Source organism: Oncorhynchus mykiss, chromosome Y, assembly GCF_013265735.2.
Source record: "Oncorhynchus mykiss isolate Arlee chromosome Y, USDA_OmykA_1.1, whole genome shotgun sequence".
In the NCBI taxonomy this organism is placed as follows: Eukaryota; Metazoa; Chordata; class Actinopteri; order Salmoniformes; family Salmonidae; genus Oncorhynchus; species Oncorhynchus mykiss.
In genome coordinates this window covers 16254251-16280283 of record NC_048593.1, presented here as the reverse complement: position 1 = coordinate 16280283, position 26033 = coordinate 16254251, and the positions used below count along the sequence as shown (strand labels likewise).

Below are 26033 nucleotides of genomic sequence, written 5' to 3'. Positions count from 1 at the left end.
GCGTGAACTGTATTACTGTTCTGTGTTTTATTATACTGTTTTATGTGTGACAGGAATTACACACACCGGTCAAACCATGATAAAGCAGGGATAGAACATGACTCTGGGGCAGCACACGCGGCCGACAGAGTTACAAGTACTTGCTAGCGAATTTGATTTTGAAATATAACAGGGCCTATTTGTATAATTAGTATGCGCATTTACAGTATATTTACACCTTACATAACATGTTATTCGCCTACCTCTTTCTCTTTTGGTTCATTCCTCGCTTTCAACAGTTACATGTTGAAAGCGATAAGATAATACGTTTCATTTTCCTTATATTTCTTCATTCTAATGACATCCTTGACTAGTATGGGACTAGAATTAGACGCAGGAGGCTTTCACTTGTCTTCACGGAGATGGAATGGCTTTGGGTCTGAATAAATAACTGCTATAGCCTACCGTGCATTCGCTCTTCCTTCACACTTCCTGTGAATTCTATTGGCTGCTGTATTTACAATTCAGCAAAAAAAATGCTTGCGCCCCTCTTCGAAAAGTCCAAAAAAAGTCATGACCCATCATTTATTAGCTAAGAATAAAGCTAATACTGCATTGAATTTATTACCTGAAAGAAGTAGTCTAGGACATCAGTGCATTCAGAAAAATTATTCGAAAATTGATTAAATTGTTTTTTTCCTCATCAATCTACTCACAAACCCTAATAATGTCAAAGCAAAAACAGATTTTTAGACATTTCTGCAAATGTATTGACATTTAAAAAATGAAAAATAACATTTACATAAGTATTCAGACCTTTTACTTAGTACTTTGTTGAAGCACCTTTGGCAGCGACTACAGCCTTGAGTCTTCTTGGGTATGACGCTACAAGCTTGGCACCCCTGTATTTGGGGAGTTTCTCACATTCTTCTCTGCAGATCATCTCAAGCTCTGTCAGGTTGGATGGGGAGCATTTTCAGGTCTCTCCAGAGATTTTCGATTGGGTTCAAGTCCGGGCTCTGGCTGGGCCACTCAAGGACATTCAGAGACTTGTCCTGAAGCCTCTCCTGAGTTGTCTTGGCTGTGTGCTTATATGTCCTGTTGAAAGGTAAACCTTCACCCCAGTCTGAGGTCCTGAGCGCTCTGGACCAGTTTTCATCAAGGATCTCTCTGTACTTTGCACCATTTATCTTTCCCTCGATCCTGACTAGTCTCCCAGTACCTGCCTCTGAAAAACATCCCCACAGCATGATGCTGACCAAGGCCCTTCTCCTCCGATTGCGCAGTTTGGCCAGACGGACAGCTCTAAGAATAGTCTTGGTGGTTCCAAACTTCTTCCATTTAAGAATGATGGAGGCCACTGTGTTCTTGGGGGCCTTTAATGCTGTAGAAATGTTTTGGTACCCTTCCCCAGGTCTGTGCCTCGACACAATCCTTTCTCGGATCTCTACAGACAATTCCTTGGACCTCATTGGTTGGTTTTTGCTCTGACATGCACTGTCAGCTGTGGGACCTTATAGAGACAAGTGGGTGCCTATCCAAATAGTGTCCAATCAATTGAATTTGCCACAGGCGTACTCCAATCGAGTTGTAGAAACATCTCAAGGATGATCAATGGAAACAGGATGCACCTGAGCTCAATTTCGAGTCTCAAATTGTATTTTTATACATTTGCAAGAATTTCTAAAAATCTGTTTTCACTTTGTCATTATGGGGTATTGTGTACAGATTGATGAGGATTTTATTTATTTAATCCATTTTAGAATAAGGCTGTAATGTAACAAAATGTAGGAAAAACGAAGGGTTCCGAATGCACTGTATATCAAACTAGAACAGGATTATCTCTTTTGGATGCAATTTGAATGGAGTTGATGGAGAGAAAGACTCAGAGAGTGCTCACAGGGTGCACAGCTTTAAAACTCTGCAGCTGCAATATAAAATATATATATATCTTTAAAATAAAAAAAAATCTATCATGCCTGCTTTAAGTCTGGTTTTGGGGTGGGGCTCTGTTAGAACATGGAGGGGTTGGGGTGGGTTTGATTTGGTAGGGAATCCGTGTGTGTTCTTCCCTCTACCAGTTCCGTCTGTTATCTGTATCAGCATAAAAAATAAAAATGTAATAATGCAATTATAATAAGGTGAGCCCCGAAAGCCAGATGGAGATGGGTAAATTAGACGTGCATTCGGTCTTTATATAACTGTAGCATAGATTATGTTGCAGAAAATATAGGCCTACCAATCACAATTAAACAAGTTACCATAATGAGATGGTAGGTCTACATGCATTGTGACCTGCGCTCCATATTGAGATGGGCAGTCTATCCCCACCCTAAGCGTTGATGATTCATACATGCAGAGGCCGTAGAGAAACCCGATTTAGACAGCGCATATAATTTAACAGTTCCATTTCATGCCATGCTGTTCATAGAAATAATTTATTATCATTTACCAGTTTCTAGCAGTTACTTATCCTTGGAAAAGGGAGTGATTTTAGGCGGTAAATCCTGGTAAATCTCAATTACCGGGTTACCCCCATTGAACTCTAGTAGACACACACTGACCAGCACCACTAGTATGCTCAGTCAGCACAACAGTTCCAAGGATCATGTTCCTGCTTTATGGAGGTCATGGTTAGGTCCCAATTAGCACCCTATTCCCTATATAGGGCACTATGTGTGACCAGGGCCCAGAGCCCTATGATGAATAATGTACCATTTGGGACATATCTCATGTGTGTCAGAGATGAACTCATACAGAGCAAACAGGGACATAGGGGTGTCATCATGGATTCTGAGCCATGTGGAATGATACAGTATCTGTGTGGGTGTGTATGAGGTACAGTAGGTCAGTATGGGTGTGTGTGCATGTGTGTACGGACAACGTTTAACCTATGGGAGAAAATGAACTAAACCAACAAAACTCTTGGCTGCTGAATCCCTGTTCTGTGGGGCTCAGGCTGCCTGAGATAATCTCGACTAGAAGAAAAAAGGTGCTTTAGCCTGCACATGAGACTGGCTAATTTCACATCGTTGTACAGTGGCTGCCACGTCGCCCATAAGGGGAGCTACTATTGGAGCAGCTTAGCCGATTTTATAACTACCGCTTTTGAGGTTATAGTACAAAGGGAAATGACGTATACAAACTTTAAAAAATCAAATCCCCACAAAGCAAATTTTCCTCGGGGAACTCATAAGTCTCTTTGTTAGTCAGATGGAAAGCTTGACACGCAAAATCCCTGGCTCAAGCTTTTTATTAAACACAACAGAAACCTCTTTCCTTCATAACCCGATCACAGGCCCTTAATCCGATACGGAATTTCTGCTACTATGCAAAAGCGTCCAAGCGATTTGGAACAAGAGCCAACTCTCTAGATCTCTCTGCCTCTGAGAATGAAAGGTTTCCTTACTCTATTTCTGTATGAATTCATAGTTCATCATATGCTATATGGGTTCCACAGTGAGGTGTCTTTCAGTCTGTGTATGTTGCTGCATGAGCGGAAGTATGCATGTGAACATGTGAATGCATATGTGTGTGTGTGTGTGTGTGTGTGTGTGTGTGTGTGTGTGTAAGCTATGATTGACACTAGCAAAGCAACGGTCTTCCAAGTGTATTTATAAAAGGTCAAAAATACAATTGTGATACATGTAATAGCTGCATAGTGGAGTGAGATGCTCAATGAATAAAAATGAATTAAATATTGACTGATTTAATGACAGACAAAAACATATGAAATCCACCAGTTTTGGTGGGAATTTACTTTTCAACTTTATGTCATGAAAGGACCCATGCTAACATCTGTAAGCCTCATATGGCTTATTTAGGTGTTTTGTTATTATATTGATAGAATAATAATGTTTGATTATGTATCATTTGCATATACACTTGAATATAAATGACCCTTTTGCATAGTCAACTTTAGTTGGAATTTATCAATGCACACACAAATACTACTATTTATGAGGCTTCCTTTGCAGGTGAATTACTTTGTGAACATTTCAAATGAATGAACTCTTAACTTTTTAAAACTATACAAAAAAGGAACACCCACCTTTCTCTCCCGTCTTGCGGTATAAATATTGTCTTTGTGCGTTTTATCCCGTCCAAGGGTCGGCATTGTAAATGATGCCGATCAGAAACAACATGTGCCATTGTTGACATTTTGAAGGGGACCAGCATGTGTTTGAGCGGCCATAACAGATGTTTGCGGGAAAATATGCTTTGTACAAGCAAGAGTAGGAAATAAATCAATTCAGCAACAATTACGTGACAAGTGAATTTTCACCCCACAAAAACAGGGAAGTAATGGCTGGAGAGAGGGAATTCTGAGGTGGGCGGGGCTTGTGCATTGCTAATGTATGTGTCTGAACATGCATGTATGGTGTGTCATCTCACCTGCTATACTAGAAGGCTGCACGCTGGATGCCCTGTCGAGTGACTTCTGCTTCTTGTCCCTGTCCTTGTCCCTGCGTCTGTGACAGCGGTGGTGGTGGTGATGGTGGTAGGGCCTGTCTTGGGCCTGGCCTGGGGCTGAGGAAGACAGGGCCTGGGCTTGGCTAGGCGTCTCCAGGGTGTAGTCCCTCAGACTCACCTCCTGGGGGCGCTGGGAAGCCAACGTGGATGCCGACCGCCTGATAGGACTGATGTCAGGGATAGGCTGGGAGGAGCGAGCAAAGACGAAAAACGGTGAGTGGAGGAATACAAGATGGAGGGCTAGCTACCATAGAAGTGTAGCATTAGAGTATTCTAAAATACAGCACAACCACTGGACTGGAGCATCAAGCACCAAACTGTTCACTAGACAGTAGACACAGTACAGACGAGGAGGTACAACAGACCAGTGGACACCAATCTCTGGGCTTGAGACTGACGTTCAACCTCTTCAGACACAAATGTTGAGGAGACATTTCTGACTGAAACACTGAGCGATTTCAATACTCAGTTAATCTTGAATACATCACTAATGATTGGCATACCACCGCCCAATCCCAAATCAACCCATTTGCCCACATCCCTATGGTATAATCAATATGGTAATGATATGGTAATGACTCTACCTTGCCTCTGGCCAGCTTTTATGTGCGGCTTGCTGACATTGTAGGAAGGCTCAGTGTCAGCATGCTGCATGCAATGATCTGGACAAGAGCTAGCCTCTGGCATGCTAAGTGGCAACATACTGGCACCATACCATATTTACCATGCTGTCTAAATCTATAATTTTTTTTTATACACACAGGTGCATAGGGGGTAAGAGCTAATGTTCGATTTGGGGTTGGATGTACGGAATGTTTGGCCCGAGTTGTTAAAACTTGTCGTAAACCAGCAGGAGACACTGCTAGTGAACTAAGAATAAGCAGGGTGTTGACGTTTTCCTTTAAATATTTCCCACCTTGACAGGTGCTGAGTTGTCTGTGTTTGGAAAAAGCCTGATGCCGCAGTGAAATTAACATGGCAAAATAGAACATTGAGAAGTTTAAGACTGGAGGCAAATAAAGTAAGTGAAATGACAGGCTGGAACACTAGCTACGTTATTCCTCTCTCTGGTGGTAACAGCCTGGATAACACCCTGCCACAGTTGTCCCATGATGCCGAGAGCAGTCTCCTGGAAACGGCATACGTGTATTCCCCATATAAACTGTCCTTTTCAAGTTTAGTTTTAAATTCATTGTTGAAAAGGTAAATCAATGAAGTGATATTGTAGATCATAACCAAATTCATTCTCGAGGTATACGCTCCGTTGAGCTTGTTCTAAGAGTTTCTATCAGTCCCGACAAGTAGCTACAGTCAGTGGTTTGTACAACAAAAACCACAACAACCACGACAACAACACATGGAAATAAAGAGAGAACAGTACAGTTATGTCAACGTAGGAAAATAGCAGTGCTCTCAGTGCCTACATTAAAACATTAACAAACCACCCACTGAAACGACACACAAACATACAATGGTCACAATGGTCATATCACGTCACTTCATGGCAAGAAAGCAAAAAAAGAGTGTTTGGTGTCCCATGGATTTATGTGAGGTGAAGTACTAAAACACTCAACAATAATTCTACTTTAGGTGAGATGGATCTTGACCACTCACACCAATATGGGCTTTAGCTAATGTCTAAAGAGTGTCAAACTGATGGTGAGAGTATGTGAACTCCCCACTGGAATGGAGGGAGCACATAGAGGCCAACATAGAGATGGAAAGAGAGGGATGAGAGAGAAAAGGAAAGAGGTATAACAGAGAGAGAGAGACTTTTGACTTTTTGTATTTCTTTAATGATACATCCTCATTTCATTAAAACCTCACCACCACCACCACCACCCCCCACACCCCCTTTAAAAAACAAATATCCTGTATGCCGCATACTCACCTTGTCCTCTACCCCACGATTCAAAACAATATCACACATCACAATAACCAAAACCTCACCACTTCTACAACCGTATATCCAACCCATCTTCCCCAGCTATACAGATGGCCTCCCCGACACACCATCTCCTGAAACATCTCCACACTTTATATAATTTTAAAGACCATCCCATTAAATAATAGTAAAGGGTCTGTTATCCCCCCACCTCTGACCCTGTTCCTCCTTGTTAGCCAAATAGCCAACTTTCCCTGAGCCTCACATACCCCCTGCCACTGATGTGCCTTCACTCCTGTTAGGCTCCTAATTTTCCTCACCATAATGCAGAGGTTGTAGAGGGCTTTACCTCCCACCCTCTCAAACTCCCCCAGGCTCAGAGAGTTAAAGTCCAACAAGTCCTCCATACCCCCTTGCCAGTCCCCAGTCTCTGCTGTCACCTGCAGTGGCGGAAACATCGGTGGCTCCCCCCCTTTGGCCACTCAAACACCCCCCTTACCGGCTCAGACAGTGCCTCCTGGACCTCCCCCAGGAATCTCTCCAGCAGCCTAAGAGATGTTAGTCCTGTTTGTTGTGCCAGGACTTCCGGGGTTTTCCACCCTTCCTCATCCAGCAGTCGCAGGTCACCCAGCCTTAGTAAACCAGCTGGCATCAGTCACTTCTGCAGGGTGACCGATTGAACCGATCTCAAAAGGATGTCTGGATTGTGGAAGATAGGCTCCTCCCACAGTCCAGGCTCCACCCCCCTTCTCGTGTGGGCTTTAGCAGCTGCCAGGCCCTCAGCACCGCAGAGTAGAAATCAGAGAGACCTGCTGTACTCAGCCTCTCCAGCCTCATGAGGAAAAAGCTGCCAGTCCAACTCTAATCCGCAAGCTATCCTCAGCAGCGCCCATGCTGGTTCTCTCCAGCCGACATCACTATGGTACAGCAGTCTTTGCGCCACCTTTAGTCAAAATGCAGCCACCCTTCTCTCCAGTTCCACCAGGCTCTGTCCTCCTTCGTGGATGGAGATGTACAACACTGCCGCCCTCAGCCAGTGATGGCCCAACCAGAAAAAAATCCACCAGGGCCTCCCGAGTGGCGCAGTGGTCTAAGGCACTGCATCGCAGTTCTAGCTGTGCCTACCCTGACGCATTCACACAACACGCAAAAGAAGTCCGGTCCAATTATTTCCCCAAATGTTTTATTAAACTCCACTGGGAGTCCATCGACCCCTGGTGTACGGCTGGGGGACATCTGGGTTACGGCCTCTGCCAGTTCATGGGACAACAGGGGAATGTCAATTTCATCCCTCTGTGCCAGAGAGAGCTTAGGGAGTTCTGCAAACAAAACTTGAGCACACATAGGATCACACAGTTCTGCCCTATACCAGTCAGTATAAAACTCCACATTCCGCAATCTCCCCCACCACAGAGGTCACCCACCCATCTGACAGCCGCAAACAATGCATACCCTTGGCTTCATGGCTCTGTCTTTCCAAACAAAAGAAGAAGGAGCTCAGAGCATCTCCTTGAGCATGGAGAACCTAGCTCTTACAAATGCTCCCTTTGCTTTAACCTGGAAAAATCTGCCCAGGTCTCTACGTAATTCAGCTAAATTAGCCTGGAGGCCTACATTGCCTTGCCCCATGAGCTCAACCTCCACTTCACTGATACTTCGCTTGAGTTGCGGATGAAAGAGCTGTATACCGTTGACAGAAAAGCAGAATTTAGACTGCTCCCACATCCTACCATTGACTCAGAGACTCATACTCCTCTCTTCGCTGCCCCCACCTTTTCCAAAAAGTCTGGAAACCCGAGCAAAAAGTAGCATCTTGTAAGAGCTTTACATTAAACTTCCAATAGGATGCTGCCTGTGTCTCATGGCCCCCTCATGGCCCCCTGCACATTGACCTCAATTTCCCCCATTGGTGCTTGTACCCTCACCTTATCTACAGCCTTTATGTGGGCACGCAAAGCTCTTATTCCCCAAATCCCCACACTCAAAGCACCGTAGACTATCTGTGATTGGAAACCACTCGTAGAGTCCCTCCCCATGCCTCACTGGTACTTAATGAATATGATGTCAGTTCGGTTGTCGTCTGAGACATTATGACTGATGACAGGACAACCTAAACTGTATCTCGGAAAGTCTACACATATAGTTATCAGATTCACATGGAATTGTTGTGCAATTCAAATGTTTAAATACAAAATGATTTGTGAAAAGATTAAATGTAATTTTAGCTTCCAAATGAGAGATTTGGGTTTTCATAAGGTTAGGGCTCTGCTCAATCAGTGGCCCGCCCCTGTGAAGAGACGTGTTATAATCTATGAAACACACCCTTCTCTCCCTCCACTATATAAGCCCTTGACGAAAATGTAACCTCCTGTTCCGGGTACATTAGGATAACGGTCCGATGTCAGAAGAATTAACTACAGAACGAAGCCCACCTCAGAATGAGCTCTGGTTGCGAATGGTATGAACTTTGAACTCTTATTCGCTACAGAAGTAATACCTCCTAGCCGTTGGGTTAGCAGCGGCTGCTGTAAACGTGGGCTAGGAGAGGACAGACAGAGTATCCCGTCTACCACACAACGACGACACTACAAAGTATCCCGTTCACCACCAGAGACACTCTTCAAAGGACTCTGTTGGGCAACACGGCCTTCCATCTACCACCAACCTATTGAAGCGCAGCTCAGAGTAAATATTTATTTACCAAATGGACGGCATTTAGAATGCATAAGATTCTGTATTTACGATAGAGTAGCTGCCTACGGCACGATAGAGACACAGCTTCTCCCTTTGTTCTTCAGTCTTCCCGCTCTTTCACTCAAACCCAAACCTCTTTTCTTTGTGTAACCAGCTGTCATATCTGTTCCGTCCGCTAGGGACGTTTTCCTTTATGACATCATTTGTAATCAAGGTATGATTCATTCTGTAAATATGTAATTCTGTGTGATTAGTTAAGTATTTAGTAAATAAATAATTAAACCCAATTTTGAATTGCTGATTCAACTTATTAGCCAGGGTTCGTGAAGATAACCAAGAATTTACAACTTTCAGATGTGACTGAAATAAGGTGACGATTAATATTGACTGCTATTGATGTAAAATATTACTAGGTCTTTAAGAGTTTATTTGGAAGATAACTGCTCTATACATTTTCTTTCGTGGTGCCCGACTCGCTAGTTAATTTACATGATTAGCTCAATCAGGTAATATTAATTACAGAGAAAGGATTTTATAGAATAGCATGTCATATCACTTAATCCGGCATAGCTAAAGACACGACAACGGTGACTATTAAAACCTTGGAAACATGACCGAATACAGTGTAGCTATTCCCTCCGCAAGGCAAACAAACAAGCTAAGCGTCAGTATAGAGACAATGTAGAGTCGCAATTCAACGGCTCAGACACGAGACATATGTGGCAAGGTCTACAGTCAATCACGGATTACAAAAAGAAAACCAGCCCCGTCGCGGACACCGACGTCTTGCTCCCAGACAAACTAAACAACTTCTTAGCTCGCTTTGAGGACAATACAGTGCCACTGACAAGGCCCACTACCAAAACCTGCAGGCTCTCCTTCACCGCAGCCAACGTGAGTAAAACATTTATGTTAACCCTCGCAAGGCTGCCGGCCCAGATGACATCTCTAGCCGCGTCCTCAGAGTATGCGCAGACCAGCTGGCTGGTGTGTTTACGGACATATTAAATCATTCCCTATCCCTCATCTCATATGTATATACTGTACACTATACCATCTACTGCATCTTGCCTATGCCGTTCGGCCATCGCTCATCAATATATTTACATGTATATATTCTTATTCATTCCTTTACACTTGTAAGGTAGTTGTTGTGAAATTGTTAGAATACTTGTTAGATGTTACTGCACGGTCGGAACTAGAAGCACAACCATTTCACTACACTCGCATTAACATCTGTTAACCATGTGTACGTGACCAATAACATTTTATTTTATTTGACCTGAATCCATGTCGTAACAACAGCGTCTCCTCTGCGCTAGGCTGCGAAGCGCTCAAAACCCCAGGAAACTAAAACTCTGTCCTCTTCCTCCCTAACTTTGGAAAAAATAACAGTGTGTACCGCTAAACTAACAGTGGGTTAACTCCACCATAGAAAATTAACATTGAAGGAAAAGACCAAGGAAAGAATCAAGAATATAAGGAAGGATAGAGCCCTCCACAACGCCTCTCAACTACAAAACACTCCCAGCATGCACTGAGAGAGAGAGATAAAGAGAGAGAAAGAGAGAGAAGAGAGAGAGAGAGAGGCGGAACAGGTGTACATACTGCCAGGTAGGTCCCAGGTAGGTGGCGAGGGTGGTTCCGCTATCAGACAGCACACACAGGAAGGAGGTGGGTACAACATTAGCCATGGGCATCAAGAGGAGGAGAGAAAGAGGAGAGAGGAGGGAGGAGAAAGGGAAGAGAGGATGGGAGTGGATGGAGAGAAGGAAAGACCGACAGAGAGCAAAGCGAGACAGACAGGATTCAAATGGTTAGACACGTAAACCAATCACACAGCTGGAAAAGAGGGTTCGGAAAAGGCCTTCAAGAGGAAAGAAACCTGGACTCCATTCACCACAAGAGTAGGGAAGAAAACATGACAAAAATGAAAGACAGGTACAAAATAAATGTCACCCAAAAAAACTTTAAAGCATTGACTATAACCATAATGGAGGTCGACAAAAAGTTGAGTGTGAAACGTGAAAACAGACAAATGGGTCAAAAGAATAACAATAAATACGTGGAAATGGTTTTCAATACTTATAAACAGGAAAGCATAGTGAAGATGGAGCATATTTGTAATAAGGTTTAAGCAGTTTCCCACACACTTCTCCACCTGAACTTTTTGGGGGGAGAGAGTTTTGCATATTACATTATTAAGTATATACGGTACATCAGTAAAGTATATTACACAATGTGGCCATTATCAACAGTTGTTTAAAACATGAATATTTTATATTGTGTAGTATTCAAAAAATACTCTGCGTTAAGACAGACAGTTAAGAAGACAATATTCTCCCATGTGGCTCAGTTGGTAGATTATGGCACTTGCAACATCAGGTTGTGGGTTTGACTCCCACGTGGGACCAATACCAAAATGGATGCGCTCACTACTGTAAGTAGCTCTGAATAAGATGTCTGCTAAATGACGGTAGTGTAAAAGGTACAGTGTAGTCACTGTACTGCTGGGGACATGACTGTACATTCAGATTTGTTGAGGGAAAAATGACGAGATGTCACATAAGATCTACATACCAACAGTCCTATGGGCCCTTGTCAAAAGTGGTACACTGTATATGGAAAAGGGTGACATTTGGGATGCACACAAGGTCAGCAGGATGACTTGATGTGCACTGACAGACAGCGTCTTTGCTTGAGTTAGCCTGTGGCTAACTCAATCCATTTCTAGCTACCTGCCTTTATATTCAGTCTTTCTTCCACTCGGTCTTTCTCTATATGTTCTCTTTCACTTCAACTACTTTCCCCACTCCCTTCCTCTTTGTGTCTCAATAATATCATCACAAACTACTACCAACTACATGAGAAAGTATTATTGAATACGGTCAAGTTTACTAGTAAAAACTGTGTCGTACCATAGATATCAAATCTCATGTGATGTTTACTAACATGTTGACGTCGCCTTAATTGTAGAGTTAATGCTGTTTGATTTGAGCAGGCACCACGTTGGCAGCCCTGGCGAGGTTCTGGTGGGGTCCTATGTGAGAGAGTACAGGGGTACAGTAAGGAAGTGAGTGAAGGAGGACTTACATAGTACTGGGAGTCCAGTCTAGGCATGGAGGCTGCTCTGCCATGGCCCTCCAGACCAAAGTAGCCCTCTAAATCAGCACCGTTCTCCACCTGCCTCATCTCCACTGGTTCCTGAAACAACACACCGTATGCATATAGTTGAGTTGAGTGAATGATGGCGCGGTAGCTGCTTGCGTAATTCACATCTTTGGTAAATTGTATGTTGGGTTGCAAAACAGCACATTTCCCAAAATTCCCAGCTTCTCCAGAAATCCCGGTCGGAAGATTTTAGGATTTCCTGCTTATTCCCTCCTGATACCAGGAATTTTCCCAAACAAGACTTCTGGAAAACCTTGGAATTTCAGAAAAGTTACCAGAATTTGCAACCACTAGTTGTGGGTACCAGAGGTTTAACAGTGAACTATGGTACGAGGGTTTCTTGCATAATTCCTATCTTTGGTATTATATATGTACTAAGTACCTGAGGTTTGATGGAGTAGGGCACGTCCTCTGACTGGCCCCGCTGTACAGTCCGACTGCTAGTGCTGGACCGCTGGCCCTCCTGAGACAGCTGATCTCCTGATATGGACTCTTTTATGGCACTTCTAGGGCTTGGTCTGAGGTCACACACGCAAAACACACACAAACATTGTGAGATATCTATGGCGCACAGCCTAAGCGTCCACCTCCCCAAAACTCCCAACCAACGCGTTCATTTAAATGGGGTGACAGTTGGAGAAATTGGTTGAGCCACGCTGAGATTTCGAAAAGTATGAAAGCCAAAGACTCTGATAAGCACTTCACATTGATCACTACTACGTCTACCTGTTTCCTTCCTTGCGTGCAGTAGTGTATATGCCATGTATCTATACATTTCTATTGACTAGTGTATCTATACAAAGACTGTATATCTGCTAAGAAAAACATATGGGCGGGCACTCACACTGTGTCACCATTGGTTAGAGAGGTGGTGACGGGCGGGGGCTCTGGCTGAGGCTCTGGTTCAGGTTGTGAGGGGGGCGGGGGCTTGGCAGTGGTGATTGGCGTCTCCTCCTGCATATGGGTCATGGGCATCATGGGGCGGAAGAAGGCTGCACCCTTTTTATTCTGCAGGAGACAGAGAGATTTCTAGTCATCGGGACCTCCCATCGGCTTTTCTCACTAGAATCAAGTGACAAATTCAATGGATGTGGAGCCTATAACGCGTTAATCATTTGTGGATGGAGATAGCCCTCAATGGCGCACCTCATGCTGTCTCAGAAGCAATTATGGCAAAGTTGAGTCCTCTTTCCAACTCTATGTTGTGGCCATATACTACCTTAATTGTCCCTGTGAAGTCAAGTCCCAGTTGCTGTTCCAGCCTCTTGGCCCGGTTCTGCTTGTAGTAGTCAAAGATCATGAGGGCAGCATAGACCTTCCCCACTGTCAGCTCTCGGTTTACAACCGCAAAGGGGCATATGAGCTCATTGAACTCATCAACTGAAAGGAGTGAAGAAGAAAGGAAAAATGAAGAGAGAAAGTCAGTGGAGAAAAGCTGAAGCACGAGTCGTCTTCTCTCCACAACCACTAGATGGCATTGGAAGAGCAGACAGAAAGAAGAAGATTATAGTGTAGTCATGTTCTGTGTGTGTGTGTAAATATAGCTACCTCATACACAGAGTAAACTGAAGAGCAGTAGAAAGAGCAGAACGAGAAAACAGTTGAGACTACACACTCACTCAAGGGATGACTGGGCTTTGGTGAAGCTCAGTGCTCTGAAGAATATTGCAAGTCTTTTTTGTGTCTCTCAGCTCTTTCTCTTCTGTCTCTCTATGGCTCTCTATTTCAGTTTCTCTTTCATGCTCTCTAACACAAACATAGACACCAAGACACACACACACACACACACACACACACACACACACACACACACACACACACACACACACACCAGTGTCGCCTACTTTTATATGGTGTGACCAGCAGGTCAACAGTCTTCTGAGGCAGGTTAGGCCAGACTCTGGAGATCTCCTTCCTCAGATCAGCATCACACAGGCGCTGAGCCAGCACCCCTGAGGAGAGACACACTCATATGTCACATCAAGTCCATCCACACTTATCAATCAGCAAACACTAACAGACTTGGAACCTCTGACCATGGCAATTTGACTGGTAAACACAGATGCAATTCATTTTGACTTGAATGGGGACTCCTTTCTATTAATTCTAGTTCATTGGTCTCACCCCTACCCATCAGACCTAGCAGGACAGGTTTTTAGGATCTTTTGAATGATTACATATTATTCTTTATTTCTTTACATAAAAATATACCACATTTTTTCAATAATATTTCTAACAACTTTTTATTCTATCAATGTTTTACATTGATTTGAATTTCCCTTATTCCTATCCTATTATTGTGGTTGGAGTGTGTATGTGTGTAAGGGGATTAGATCAGAGGTCACTGACCAGATGCCAGTTTGATCTCCAGAGCGGTGCGGATGAGAGCCATCAGCGTGGACGTGAAGTGCACCGTATTGTCATCGGCGATGGGCATGTTCATTTTGACCAATCGCTAAGGAGAATAGAAACCATGGTGAGGGGCCCATTAGAACACCAATTTTAGCACCTGTTACAATCAATTGCTCTTTGGGCAGGTTCTGTGTGCTGCCTGTAGAGTAGTTCCATGTTAACTGATGGAATTGAGACTGACAAGTTCTGCAGAGACTGAGAGTGTCCTAATAGGGACACCGTACATACAGTGAGAGTGATGTTGACTTTTGACAGCCAGTGGCTTGGATTAGTTTCAGTCCAGCAGACAGAAGAGCTTTCCCAGGAGCACAACAACACAACACAAGACATCCCAGAGAGGAGACAGAATGTTCAGAGCAACACTCCATGCAAATTGTAATGTGAAAGTCAGACTATGGGTCAAGGTCTGAGATGGACATTGGGAAGGACATGCATAACAAATCAACTGGATGTGCATTAGGACTCCTCAGAACGTGTCAGTGAGTTTCACTCAAAGACTGACAGGAAAGTGACGTAGTAGCGATTTACTAGAAGCCATGAGTGGTGTGGATGAAGAGTTAGTATTGTTCGGCATTAAGTAAATGATAGAAACAGTTCACATGTCAACATGCTTCCAAGGCCCTGGAGGAGTATGTTTTAGTGCTGCTATGAAAGGATGAATGAATGAAGCCATATCTGTATTATGGGGACACACTCCTCCCCCTAGCCTCTTCATTTTTAGGCGGGTAGCAGAGCAGACAGATAATCTGCATCCCAAATGACACCTTATTCCCTAAATAGTTCATTAAACAGGGAATAGTGCCATTTGAGACTCAGTCATAGTGACATACATGCATGTAGAGCTCCATGAACGGCTAATGGGGAGGAAGGATGAGAATGCACACAAACACATGCATGCTTCGCAGAGGGGAAGACTGGGACGGATGAATCCTATTGTCTTCAAGCCAAGTGGAGGGGAATCGCAGATGAGGCATGTGTGTGCAAGCAAGCCTCCCTTGAACTCAAGAGAGCATACTTCCATGTAGGAGCTGTTACAATACAGAAGGAGAGGAGGAGAGGGGGAAGAGGGAAAGGGTGGGTGGGGGTGGGGGGACACACACACCACCTATGCATGCAGGGTCTGACATGTCAGGTAGTGCCCACTAGGGCGAAAGGAAAACCACAGACACATGAGGCCATCCCACAAACATATAAATACTGTATGTACACATTCTGACAAAAACATACGCACGCGCGTGCGCGCACACACACACACACACACACAGTGGAGTTAAGCAGATAAGAGGAACGAAAAATCCCCACAGGGAGGAAAAGAAAGGTCATTTAGCAGGGAAGCTCAGCTCATAGCCAGAGTGGAAAATTAGGAGTTATAAACAGAGGGTGACAGAGGTACAACAGAGGAGTTATAAACAGAGGGTGACAGAGGAGTTATAAACAGAAAGTGACAGAGGGACAACAGAGGAGTTATAAACATAGGGTGACAGAAGGACAACAGAGGAGTTATAAACAGAGGGTGACAGAGGAGTTATAAACAGATGATGACAGACGGACAACAGAGGAGTTATAAACAGAGGGTGACAGAGGGACAACAGAGGAGTTATAAACAGAGGATGACAGACGGACAACAGAGGAGTTATAAACAGAGGGTGACAGACGGACAACAGAGGAGTTATAAACAGAGGGTGACAGAGGAGTTATAAACAGAGGGTGACAGACGGACAACAGAGGAGTTATAAACAGAGGGTGACAGAGGGACAACAGAGGAGTTATAAACAGAGGGTGACAGAGGAGTTATAAACAGAGGGTGACAGACGGACAACAGAGGAGTTATAAACAGAGGGTGACAGAGGTACAACAGAGGAGTTATGAACAGAGGGTGACAAGAGTTGCCTCCGTGTTGTTTCCATGCCGCTGCGCTGTTTGTGGGTACTTGGCTGCCTACCAAACGTTTAGCTTTTTACTATTAATAACCGATTAATCAAACTCTTCATTTCACAACTATACCAATGCCTTATTTTGTCTTCACTCAACTTTTTCATTCAACTTTTTCACCCCGGACGATGTATATGGACATGGATCTGCAGGACCTCCACCAGCCGAAGACAAGTAACATTATGTCTTCTCATTGCAGTCGCTGTACTCATAATATGGAGGAGAACTATCTCCTTATCGTGACGATAGCCAAGTTGCAAGCCCATGTTCAGATGAAATCGTAAACTAGGGCAATTTAAGTGTAGGAAAGGGTCTGTGCTGCCAGTAAGTACAGGTACAGTAGTAGTGGTAACCCCCTGCTCAGTCCCCTCAGCCTGACAATTTTGTCACGGCTTCTGGAAAGAAATGCTGTTGGCATGCTCAACCGATGTCGCTCAATCAGCTGATAGAAACGTTCAACCGGTATTCCCCATTTAAGCAACGAGTCGGAGTCAGAGCCTGAGCCTTCTCAGATCTCTCCACCACCCGATACGTGGTCTGAGCCTTCTCAGATCTCTCCACCACCCGATACGTGGTCTGAGCCTTCTCAGATCTCTCCACCACCCGATACGTGGTCTGAGCCTTCTCAGACCTCTCCACCACCCGATACGTGGTCTGAGCCTTCTCAGATCTCTCCACCACCCGATACCACCCGAGCCTCCCACCATTAGCGACAACAAATTTAAAACCCTCGTCATTGGCGATTCCATTACTCGCAATATTAGACTCACAGTACGTCTCTGTGGATGTTATGACCTCTGAAAAATCAATGGTATGTTTCGGTGTTCCTCAAGGTTCTGTTCTAGGGTCACTATTGTTCTCACTTTATATCCTACCTCTTGGTGATGGTATTTGGAAACACAATGTCAATTTTCACTGCTATGCAGATGACACACAGCTGTACATTTCAGTGAAACACGTTGAAGCCCCAAAACTGCCTACACTGGAAGCCTGTGTTTTAGACATAAGGAAGTGGATGGTGGCAAAACAGAGATGCTAGTTGTAGGTCCCAAGAAACAAAGAGATCTGCTGTCAGATCTGACAATGGATGTTGATGGTTGCACAGTCGTCTCAAATAAAACTGTGAAGGACCTTGGAGTTTCTCTGGACCCTGATCTCTCTTTTGACAAACATGTACACTTTTTTCAAGCGTAGATTTTTTCCACCTCCAAAACACTAAAAAAGACTAAAATCTGAAACATTCTGTCCAAAAATGATGCAGAAAAGCTAATCCATGCTTTTGTCACTTCAAGATTAGACTACTGCAATGCTCTACTCCCCGAATACCCAGATAAGGCACTAAATAAACTTCTGCTACTGCTAAATACAGCTGCTAGAATCTTGACAAGAACCCAAAGGTTTTATCATATTACTCCAGGCACTACACATGAGTCCTGTTAAGGCTTGGGGTGATTTCAAGGTTTTACTGTTAACCTACAAAAACACTACATGGACTAGTTCTTCCTATCTCTCTGATTTGGTCCTGTCGTGTCGTACATACCTACACGTACGCTAGGGTCACAAGACGCAGGTCTCCTCATTGTTCCTAGAATTTCTAAGCAAACAGCTGGAGATGTTCTCCTATAGAGCAACATTTTTATGGAAGTCTGCCGATCCCAACCTTTAAGTCTTTACTGAAGACTCATCTCTTCAGTGGGTCCTATGATTGAGCGTTGTCTGGCCCAGGGGTGTGAAGGTGAATGGCAAGGCACTGGAGCGACGAACCACCCTTGCTGTCGCTGCCTCGCCGGCTCCCCTCTCTCCACTGGGATTCTCTGCCTCTGACTCTATTATGGGGGGCTCAGTCACTGGCTTGCTCTCCCATGCCATCCCTATGAAGGGCGTATCACATCATGCCAGGCTTTTTTTCAACGTAGTCAACTTGAATGGGTTGAGTCACTGATGTGATCTTCATGTCCGGCTCGTGCGGTGGTGAAGGTCTTTGTGCGCTATACTAGACCTTGTCTCAGGGTAGCAAGTAAGTGGTCTGTTGATATCTCTTTGGTGGTGTGGGGGCTGTGCTCTGGCAAAGTGGGTATGGTTATATCCTGCCTGGTTGGCCCTATCCAGTGTCCCCAAACCCTCCCTCCCTCCCAGAGGACCTGTGCACTAGGACCACCTGGCCTGATGACTCCTGGCAGTCCCCGTCCACCTGATCGTGCTGCTGATCCAGTTTCTGCTGTTCTGCCTGTGGCTATGGAACCCTGACCTGTTCACCGGATGTGCTACATTATCCCAGACCTGCTGTTTCGACCCTCTCTCTCCCCCTCCCTCTTTCCTTCTCTCTCTCTCTCTACCGCACCTGCTGTCTCGACCTCTAAATGTTCGGCTATGAAAAGCCAATTGACATTTTCTCCTGAGGTGCTGACCTGTTGCGCCCTCTATAACCACTGTGATTATTATTTGACCGTGCTGGTCGACTATGAACTTTTGAACATCTTGAAGAACGATCTGGCCTTAATAGCCATGTACTCTTAGAATCTCCATCCAGCACAGCCAAAAGAGGACTGGCCACCCCTCAGAGCCTGGTTCCTCTCTAGGTTTCTTCCTAGGTTCCAGCCATTCTAGGGAGTTATTCCTAGCAACCGTGCTGCTACATCTGCATTGCTTGCCCTTTGGGGTTTTAGGCTGGGTTTCTGGATAAACACTTTGTCACAACTGCTGAAAAAAAGGGCTTTATAAATAAATGTGATTGATTGAGCAGAGGAGTTAAAAACAGAGGGTGACAGAGGGACAACAGAGGAGTTATAAACAGAGGGTGACAGAGACACCAGACAGGAGTTATAAACAGAGGGTGACAGAGACACGAGACATGAGTTATAAACAGAGGGTGACCGAGGGACAACAGAGGAGTTATAAATAGAGGGTGACAGAGACACCAGACATGAGTTATAAACAGAGGGTGACAGAGACACGAGACATGAGTTATAAACAGAGGGTGACAGAGACACGAGACATGAGTTATAAACAGAGGGTGACAGAGGGACAACAGATGAGTTATAAACAGAGGGTGACAGAGACACGAGACATGAGTTATAAACAGAGGGTAACCGAGGGACAACAGAGGAGTTATAAATAGAGGGTGACAGAGACACCAGACATGAGTTATAAACAGAGGGTGACAGAGACACGAGACATGAGTTATAAACAGAGGGTGACAGAGACACAAGACATGAGTTATAAACAGAGGGTGACAGAGACACAAGACATGAGTTATAAACAGAGGGTGACAGAGACACGAGACATGAGTTATAAACAGAGGGTGACAGAGGGACAACAGAGGAGTTATAAACAGAGGGTGACAGAGACACCAGACAGGAGTTATAAACATAGGGTGACAGAGACACGAGACATGAGTTATAAACAGAGGGTGACAGAGACACGAGACATGAGTTATAAACAGAGGGTGGCAGAGACACGAGACATGAGTTATAAACAGAGGGTGACAGAGGGACAACAGAGGAGTTATAAACAGAGGGTGACAGAGACACGAGACATGAGTTATAAACAGAGGGTGACAGAGACACGAGACATGAGTTATAAACAGAGGGTGACAGAGGGACAACAGAGGAGTTATAAACAGAGGGTGACAGAGACACCAGACATGAGTTATAAACAGAGGGTGACAGAGACACGAGACATGAGTTATAAACAGAGGGTGACAGAGACACGAGACATGAGTTATAAACAGAGGGTGACAGAGACACAAGACATGAGTTATAAACAGAGGGTGACAGAGACACGAGACATGAGTTATAAACAGAGGGTGACAGAGGGATAACAGAGGAGTTATAAACAGAGGGTGACAGAGACACGAGACATGAGTTATAAACAGAGGGTGACAGAGACACGAGACATTAGTTATAAACAGAGGGTGACAGAGGGACAACAGAGGAGTTATAAACAGAGTGTGACAGAGGGACAACAGAGACGCACAGGAACCTCTGCGTTCATTAAGGAGGGAGTTGAGCGAGATGCATTTTCCACAACAGCAAAGGAAAGAAAGAATAAAGTAAAAATGAGATATAAAAAAAATGGCTAGCTTCGCTCTCTCTCATTTCTCCCTGTTCATTAATCTCTCTAAAGCAGGAGTTATATTTGGAGACCCCACACACGTCAGATCCAACTAGTCGCTTGGCAGACGTTTTTATCCAGGGCACGGCTAGGGCTGTCTTAACCATGATTCATCTAGACAGCTGTGTACACGCTGGAGCCACTCATAGTAAGTACCACACTCAGAGGTAAATGCCATACACAGAGTGTACCTGAGGGCTGAACCAGATTTACCTTGGTCCACAATACAAGCTCTCTAAATACTGCAGCTCAACACAGCCCAACCCATAGAGTATAGATTGGAGAAGAGGGGACAGGTTTATTGCTCGACCATATGTCTCCAACTCTTTTTAACCTTCGATTCATTATCTACTTTTATGTGACAACGGCATGTTTGGTTAAAACGATAGGAAGAAAAGGTCCTAAGAATGTGTCGATGTCATCAAAGTGATTTTTCAAAACCTTTTTAGCTAACGTCTTGGTAATAGCGTGGCTTGTGTCAACTGTCTGTCTTGACTTCTTCTTAGTTGAACATAATTAAAACGCAGTCTAAAAACAAAAGAAGTCTAAATGGCCAGACAGTGAAGTGAGCACGCTAAACGCCAAAAGCTGAGAGGGAGCAGAAGGCAGAAGAGAATGTCACAAACAGACAGGGAGAGCAACAACGAGGAAAAAACGAGAGCCCAGCAGGAAGTGGCTGTGACAGTCTGACAGAAGCCGGGAGACACAGGACAGGTGGGATTGAGCGGCAGAAGTGAGAGGAAGATTGCTGGGGGAGGAAGGGAGAGGAGGGGGAAAGGGTCTACCTTATAGGCGATTCTGGGCGGGCATTTCTTTCCCACACCTAGCGGAGGGGACATGTGGCGGAGCATCTCGTGCATATCAAGGTAGGTCATACGGCCACTTCACAGGGGAAGATGTCACAGGGGACCACAGAGGTCAAAGAGAGGGATGGAGGTATCCAGAGAAGGTTGGAGGAGGACGGAGTTAGAAATGACCAAAAGAGGACAGTAAAACAGTATAGAAAATGGCAAAAACAGAAATCTGTGTTATTTTAGATTTCCAGGGCAGTGGATTCCATGGTGGGATCTCATCCCTGTCCTGCCTAAGACAGGGATGTATCCCAGGATTGGACAGGAGGAGGGTGGGGAGTTTTCCCGGGAATTCCCTGAGGAGAGATGTCGGGATGGCAGGATCATGATGTTGGATTGAGACATGTACAGTATATATTCAGTATGTCAAAGGGAGGTTGTGGCGTCACTGTTCAGATGTCATCTGTTTCTGCATGCTACGAGACATCAGCGGTAACCAAATTGAACACAGGAAACAAAGCACACAATGCTCATAACCTTTGCTTTACTCGGTGTGTGCACTGGTTTAAACAGTCTCTTGGGCCTACTTCGAGAAACCATATTGGCCTGCTGCATACAGCATACTGTACTGTATTCAGTATGGTGAAGAAATAACTTGATGGTGAAGCCTGGCCAGTATACTGTAACGAGACCTACATTGTGGCATTGTTTTCCATTAGTTCCCATGGTTACCCACCAGCCGGTTAGTATGGAAGGTGTATGCTTGTGTGTTTTTGTGTGGTGGAATCCCTGGCCCTAGGAGTCATTCACAGTCATTCATTTTCCACTTCCACCTCATCCCTTTATGATTAAGGGGTGTGTGGGGTTGCAAACCTTGTAGGCCACCCTATTAGGGCACTTCTTCCCTAAGCCGAGAGGAGGCGAGATAAAACGCAACAATTTGTACATATCCTGATAGCATATCCTTCCGCTGTAAAAGACACAGGTTAAAAAGAGGTTAGGACACAAACACCACCATTTCTGCTCCTGTGACTTAACATATTCATTATATATGTATGCAGTCATGGTCATTGAATAAAGTACACCGGTAGATAGTGCAGATATACAAAACATTTGGAACACCGTTTCCCGTGTGTATCAAGAATGATCCACCACCCGAAGACATCAAGTCAACTTGACACAACTGTGGGAAACACCTTCTTAATATTCAGTTGCACTCCCTTTTACCCCTCAGAACAGCCTAAATTCTTTGGGGTATGGACTCTACAAGGTGTCGAAAGCATTCCACAGGGATGCTGGCCCATGTTGACTCCAATGCTTCCCACAGTTGTGTCAAGTTGGCTGGATGTCCATTGGGTGGTGGACCATTCTTGATACACACGGGAAACTATCGAGTGTGAAAATTCCAGCAGTGTTGCAGTTCTTGACACACTCAAACCGGTGCGCCTGGCACCTACTACCACACCTCATTCAAAGGCACTTCTTACATCTTGCCCATTCACCCTCTGAATGGCACACATACACAATCTATGTCTAAATTGTCTCAAGGCTTAAAACTCCTTCTTTAACCTGTCTCCTCCCCTTCATCCACACTGTTTGAAGTGGATTTAACAAGTGACATCAATAAAGGATCAAAGATTTCCCCTGGATTCACCTGGTCAGTCTATGTCATGGAAAGAGCAGGTGTTCCTAATGTTTGTAAACTCGGTGTATAAATAACAAGCTTACCTATCTATAGTATACTGGTTCCTGGGAGGTTATAAGTCTACGTCCCAAATTGAACCCTACTTTTGAGTCTGCATGTAAGGAATAGGATGCCATTTGGGACCAGTGGGGGCTGCTGAGGGGAGGACGGCTCATAATAATGGCTGGAACTGAGCGAATGGAATGGTACCATTCCACCGATTCCACTCCAGCCGTTACCACGAGCCTGGGATGATTCCTCCCTTTAATGGCTGTGTCTAACATCGGAGGGCCACAGGGGATGAGACTGAGCAACAGAGTCTGGATCGATGTCCCAAATGGCACCCTATTCCCTATATAGTGCACTACTTTTGACTAGGGCCCATAGGGAATAGTGTGGTAATTATGACATTTTGGACTTCTCATCCTGGTGCAAATCAGCCAAACGTTTAATTTTTGCTCTTTGAGTTCCAGTATTTCTCAATGGATTCTGGTGAAGACTTTGGGAAGCGGTGGAGATAGGTAAAGCTGTGTTGTGTGATTCAAATGACAGACAGAGAGGAGCTTTGGAGCCGCCAGCTTAGTGAGGGGAGCCTAGCGGATGGCAGAGTGGAACCATGGATTTACATGCATCAGTCTGCCTGTGGGGCCCTAGTCGGCACTCCAGGGCCCATCTTAACGTCACTCAGAAGTGCCCTCCCTGACGGTCAAACACTGTCAAACGTCACAGAGTCATCCCACTGGAACTTAGAGCCAACTTTGTTGTGTCGGCGACTATTTGCTGTACCCCTGACAATCACGGCCACTTCCACCCCTCATCTCCTACCTTCACCTCTTCACTACTGAACCTGAAATAGACGCTGTCTTGACAAGGGGGGGGGGGGGGGGGGGGGAATCACCTGTAGGAGGATTACTGATACGTACCAGGCAGCAGGGTCGTACTCGGCCCAGACGCGGATAAATTCGTCCAGGTGGTGAGGCCCCAGGATGGAGGCATCTCTGGTTAGGTACTCAAAGTTGTCCATGATGACCGCCACAAAAAGGTTGAGCATCTGGAGGGAGAAAGAGGGAGTTGGAGAGAGTTTCCATCGCAAGTGGTCAACAAGAAGGGACCGACCAATAATAACTGGACCATTTCATCGGAGTAAGAGAGCGTAGGTGAGCACTGTGTAAGTAACGTGCATGCACATGTGAGGAGATACTGTATGTGTCTGTATCCTGAGTGGTTATTCATTGCTGATCATTGGTCATTCACTGGACATGGGACATTCTGAATGGTCATTCATTTGCGATGGCCCATACTGACCAGGAAGGAGCAGAGGAAGATGAAGGAGACAAAGTAGAAGTAAGCAAAATCACTGCCGCACTCCTTCCCTCCAGACCCTGACAGTTTATCACACGGCCGGTTACTCAGACACGACAGCATGATCTCATGCCACGCCTCGCCTGTTGCACTCCTGCGACACACACACACACACACACACAAACACAGACACACACCCACATGGTATATGTAAACAAATACACATCATTGGAAACTACACAGTAAATCCCATCACAAACACCACCATGGGCATGAGGAACTACATGTCTCTTTTACGACATTACATTGCAATTTAAAGAACAGGCCGATATGTGGGAAAACGTCTAATAGAACAGGAAGAATATGGAGAATGTGGAGGCATGGCCACCTGAACAGAAGCATCAGAGCCTGAAAGAATGTCTGGAAGTTGTTGTGGTGGTTGATGGCCGATTCCTCATTCAGCTCAATGTTTCCAAACACCTGAAGTAAGCAGAAAGGGCCGGCGTAGCAGTTAGAGGGATTCCCTGTATGCTATCTATGGTTACGTCCCAAATGGGCCCCTATTCCCTATATAGTGCATGCCTTTTAACCAGAGCTCTATGGGTCCTGGTAAGAAGTAGTGCACTATGTATGGGATGTGGGGCCATTTCAAACGCACATACAGTACGTGTGAGTAAGCAATGTGTGAGTAAGCAGCTGAATGTATCAGCATTTGCAGGATTTGATATGATGTAATGTAATGCTATCTCCGAAAAAACACAGCCACTTTTGCCAGGAATCAGTATCTTTCTCAAATCGCGCCAGGGTAGGCAGAAGACTGTGTGTGTGTGTGTGTGTGTGTGTGTGTGTGTGTGTGTGCGGGGTGAAGCATGGAGGAAGGAAGGCATAGTGATGATGTTGTATAGCTATCTAGAGATGTTGACAATCTAATAACAAGAGAATCCAAAGACATGGCGACGTCCTCTATCCTACCCAAATCTACACTTATAGTGTGCATCCCAAATGGCACCCTATTCCCAATATAGTGCACTACTTTTGATATTCCCTTGATAGTGCACTACTTTTGACCAGGACCCATAGGTATGTAGTGTGCATCCCAAATGGCACCCTATTCCCAATATAGTGCACTACTTTTGATATTCCCTCTATAGTGCACTACTGTTGACCAGGACCCATAGGGTATGTAGTGCACCGCATAGTGAAAAGCGTGCCATTTGGGATGCACAGTTAGTCCTGATGATAACAAAGAGCCAGATAAGCTTCTGTTAGTGTTATGTTTGTCACTAATTATGGGGGGGGGTATCCTGATCAAGCCCTCCGGGGCACCATAGTCATTAAACAGCATCGCTGATTAAACGATAGCTCTTTTACCAGAAGTCACAATTACCATTGATTTACAATGCCATGCTAATCTAGTGGAGGGAACATACCTTCATTGTGCATTCAATTCAGCATTTTTACCATTTTGTCTATCACCATGGCTTCCTTTTAAATGAGCAATCAACTCTAAAGGTATTACTCACCTGCATGCCGATGATGGCATAGATGAAGAAGAGCATAGCGATGAGGAGGCAGACGTAAGGTAGGGCCTGGAAAT

General features: G+C 44.8%; 1 protein-coding gene across 1 annotated transcript in view; it reads right to left on the bottom strand.

Moving 5' to 3' along the window:
* cacna1bb (calcium channel, voltage-dependent, N type, alpha 1B subunit, b) overlaps window positions 1-26033 on the bottom strand; it is a 214265-nt gene that overhangs the window by 5581 nt on the left and 182651 nt on the right. The window contains exons 35-47 of the mRNA XM_036967489.1: window positions 25960-26025; window positions 24825-24916; window positions 24440-24590; window positions 24058-24185; window positions 21445-21541; window positions 14552-14657; window positions 14047-14154; window positions 13422-13582; window positions 13047-13210; window positions 12585-12720; window positions 12125-12235; window positions 10640-10678; window positions 4375-4636 (exon numbers count right to left, since the gene is read on the bottom strand). Coding sequence (XP_036823384.1) covers window positions 4375-4636; window positions 10640-10678; window positions 12125-12235; window positions 12585-12720; window positions 13047-13210; window positions 13422-13582; window positions 14047-14154; window positions 14552-14657; window positions 21445-21541; window positions 24058-24185; window positions 24440-24590; window positions 24825-24916; window positions 25960-26025 — 1621 coding nt within the window. The remainder of the gene's footprint in view (window positions 1-4374; window positions 4637-10639; window positions 10679-12124; window positions 12236-12584; window positions 12721-13046; window positions 13211-13421; window positions 13583-14046; window positions 14155-14551; window positions 14658-21444; window positions 21542-24057; window positions 24186-24439; window positions 24591-24824; window positions 24917-25959; window positions 26026-26033) is intronic.